Raw genomic sequence first — 3118 nt, 5'->3', positions numbered from 1 at the left:
ATAAAATACACACAAACCCCACAAAAGACAGAATCAGCTTGGTCTGATCATTCTATCGGTTTTGAGGGTCTGATCCTTCTCTAACTGAAATCATTGTGAACAGGACTGGTTCCTGAGAAAGCAGTAATCTGAATGCTTCTGTTCCAAGTACGCAGTTTCTCTTGTATATAGTTGAAAGGAGAAAGCCTTTATCTTTTAAGTATTGGTAAAATGATATAACAGTTAAAAATAAATTAGCTATCAAAATTACTTTCTTGTGTAATAATTTATATATGCCTGTATAATAAACATATTCACAAAGCACTTAAATACAGTATGTTATGTAATATGAAATATTGTTTTTTTTTACTTTTCCTTTGCTTGCTCAATGATCCAGTTATCACAGCGCTTGTAAATTTTGTGTAATTAAACAAGCACAAATAAAATGACTGTAGAACATTTAAAATGTTTAAATGCACCTTTTTAGTATTACATCATGCAGTTTAACATAGCCAAATATCTGGACTTAGGCTACAAATATGTCATTTAATTAAAATGCTGTTAAACAGTAGCTCTGAAAAGTATGCAAAATGTAACAACATAGTAATTTTGCTTGCTCTGACTACATTTTGCTATATAATAGTCTTTTAAAAGTCCTGCAGAGTCAAATCTTCCAATATGCAGATTTAATTCCCATAATTAACTCTCCATGATAGCTTTCCCCAGATGGTATAATGAAGACTCTTACAACTTTTCATCTTGCTTGAAAATTGTAAAAGCTTCTTTGGATTTTTTCCAGTTTTTTGCAAATGCTGTTATTCTTTGGAATGCTTCTGGCAGACCTTCCCCAGTGATGGCACAACAAGGCTGTACATACCAATTTCGATCACTGCAATGTTTCTGCATGTTGAATTTCCTGGTTATTTCCTCAGCGTTCAAAGCTCCAGGAAGATCCTGCTTGTTAGCTAGCAAAACAACAGGCACATTCTTTACAAATTCATTCTTTAAGATGAGTTCAAATTCTTTCTTTGAATCTTCCAGACGTTGCTTATCAGTGCTGTCCACAACGTACACTAGGCCATCGGCATTTTCAAAGTAATTGCACCAAAATGTCCTCATTTTATGTTGCCCTCCAACATCCCAGATTGTTATAGCAATATTTTGCCCTGTTTCAATCATTTCCACGTTAAAACCGATTGTTGGGAGTGTTAGGAAAACATCATTAAACTTTAACTTGTACAATAGTGTAGATTTCCCAGCTGAATCGAGTCCCAGCATTAATATCTTAGCTGGTTTGACTCTGCAGTGTTTGGAACTCAGCAGACCCATTCTTGCTGTAATTATCTGTATTATGTCTTAAAGATGTTATTTCTTTTATCAGAGTGATTTTTGTCAGAAAGCCCTTCTTTCTCCATGAGATGAAGCAAAAAGTAAAAGAAGAGGAAGTAGAAGAAGAGGCTTTGTGCTATGAACAATAAGCCTTTGTGTATTTATGTAGAGTCCTTATCAACTTGATAATAGGCAAACAGTATTTTATGAAGGTATAATGTTCACTGCCTAGCCTTTGGGTGGAGCAGACATGAGAGCATACCAATTAGTCATGAAGCCCAAAGGTTACAGTATTTCTGAACATGCTGAACAGTGGCAATGCCATACTTACATAAAAAGCCTGCTGTTGTGGTGTATGGGCTATTTATACATTATAAGAGAGTATAAACACATATAACAGTGCTCTAGATACTGAGCAGGCAGTGGATTTGTAACAACACACAGGGCATGTGCTTGGAAATCACCAATTTTGGAGTTCTAATCCTGATTCACTGTGTGGCCATGAGAAAAATCATTTAACCACTCTTCCTCAACTTCCCTTTCTGTGAAACATGGATAATAATTCTTACTTACTTACCTCATGGGAGGGTGGGAGTGTTGTATGGATTTTTGATCATTATAAAAGTACAAGCTGATAAAGATCCTGGTCTGAGGATGCAAACCCTCCTTATGTGAGTTGTTCCAGGGCCTAGAATAAGACATAACACAATGAGTGATAATCACAGACAATGAGGATTATAAGTAGAACAAATACACTGATTAACTAGTTAATGTTTGTGTGGCACATTGAATGTTTATGGGTTGATTTTCAACAGTGCTCAGCACTCACAACTCTCACTAATGTTAATAAGAGCCATAGTGCTTGGCAACTCAAAAGAAAAGTCATAAAGTGTTATTATCCATGATATTATTAATAGTTATTACAAGGAAAGCACTTTACAGAGGATTTTCAGGCCCTAACTGCACTGGCCTTTAAAATCAGTATGGATGTGTGTCAGCAATTTTACACACTTTCAACTAAATTTGTTTCTAATATAATTTATCAGGCTATGTGGACCAATTCAAACCATAATAGCCTAAAGAAACATATTTTTAGTTCAGAGTAATTTGCTCCTCCTGCTTATCCATTACCTGAAGGCATCATCTTTGATTGTGACATCAGCATTGGTTGCTGAGGAAGTTATAGTCACAAACAGCAAATTTGTTATGTTTGTGTCTAATTGTTTATAAAGGTGCTCTGCCTCTCAGAGCCAGCATACATACTTTATGATATAGCCCTTGATAAGATGCAAATTTGCCTGAAATCATAATCTTCTGTTTGTTTCTGTGTAATCACACCCACAGCAACAAGTTGTGATGTTACAGCAAATAAAGATTTTGTGTTTGCACCAATATGCTAGGCAATGGAACAAGGTGGGGGGAGGGGAGAGAAGGGAAATCAAGAGAGACTAATTGTTTCTAAACAGTATGACACTCATAGTTTTCCAGAACTTTCTGTGGATCTACATAGGGATCAAGCCTGGTATAATTCTGATTGACTTCAGTGATCTTCCCTGGTGCTCTCTTAAATGGCACAATAATTTAAAACTATATAGAACACCCAGAAGTATTAGTAGTTAGGCTTACCATTTATCTCCACCTAAATAACATACAATACATAATCTCTAGCTTTCTTTTACAAATGTTCAGTGTTTTCATTATCAGTGGAATTGGGACTCAACTGCAATCTCAAAACTGGATGGAGCCTATTTTCCAAATCTGGTTCAGATGCAGGCCAAGGTGACAGAAATCTCTCCAGAAAAGTTCATGA

The 3118-nt window shown here is 35.8% G+C and overlaps 1 protein-coding gene across 1 annotated transcript; it reads right to left on the bottom strand.

Moving 5' to 3' along the window:
* Positions 1-723: 723 nt before the first annotated feature.
* Positions 724-1308, bottom strand: ARL14 (ARF like GTPase 14). Its single transcript, XM_073358758.1, has one exon. The coding sequence runs from the start codon at positions 1306-1308 to the stop codon at positions 724-726; it is 585 nt and encodes a 194-aa protein (XP_073214859.1).
* Between the last annotated feature and the right edge of the window lie 1810 nt (positions 1309-3118).

Source organism: Lepidochelys kempii, chromosome 9 (genome assembly GCF_965140265.1).
Source record: "Lepidochelys kempii isolate rLepKem1 chromosome 9, rLepKem1.hap2, whole genome shotgun sequence".
In the NCBI taxonomy this organism is placed as follows: domain Eukaryota; kingdom Metazoa; phylum Chordata; order Testudines; family Cheloniidae; genus Lepidochelys; species Lepidochelys kempii.
This window is presented reverse-complemented; position numbering and strand designations above follow the sequence as displayed.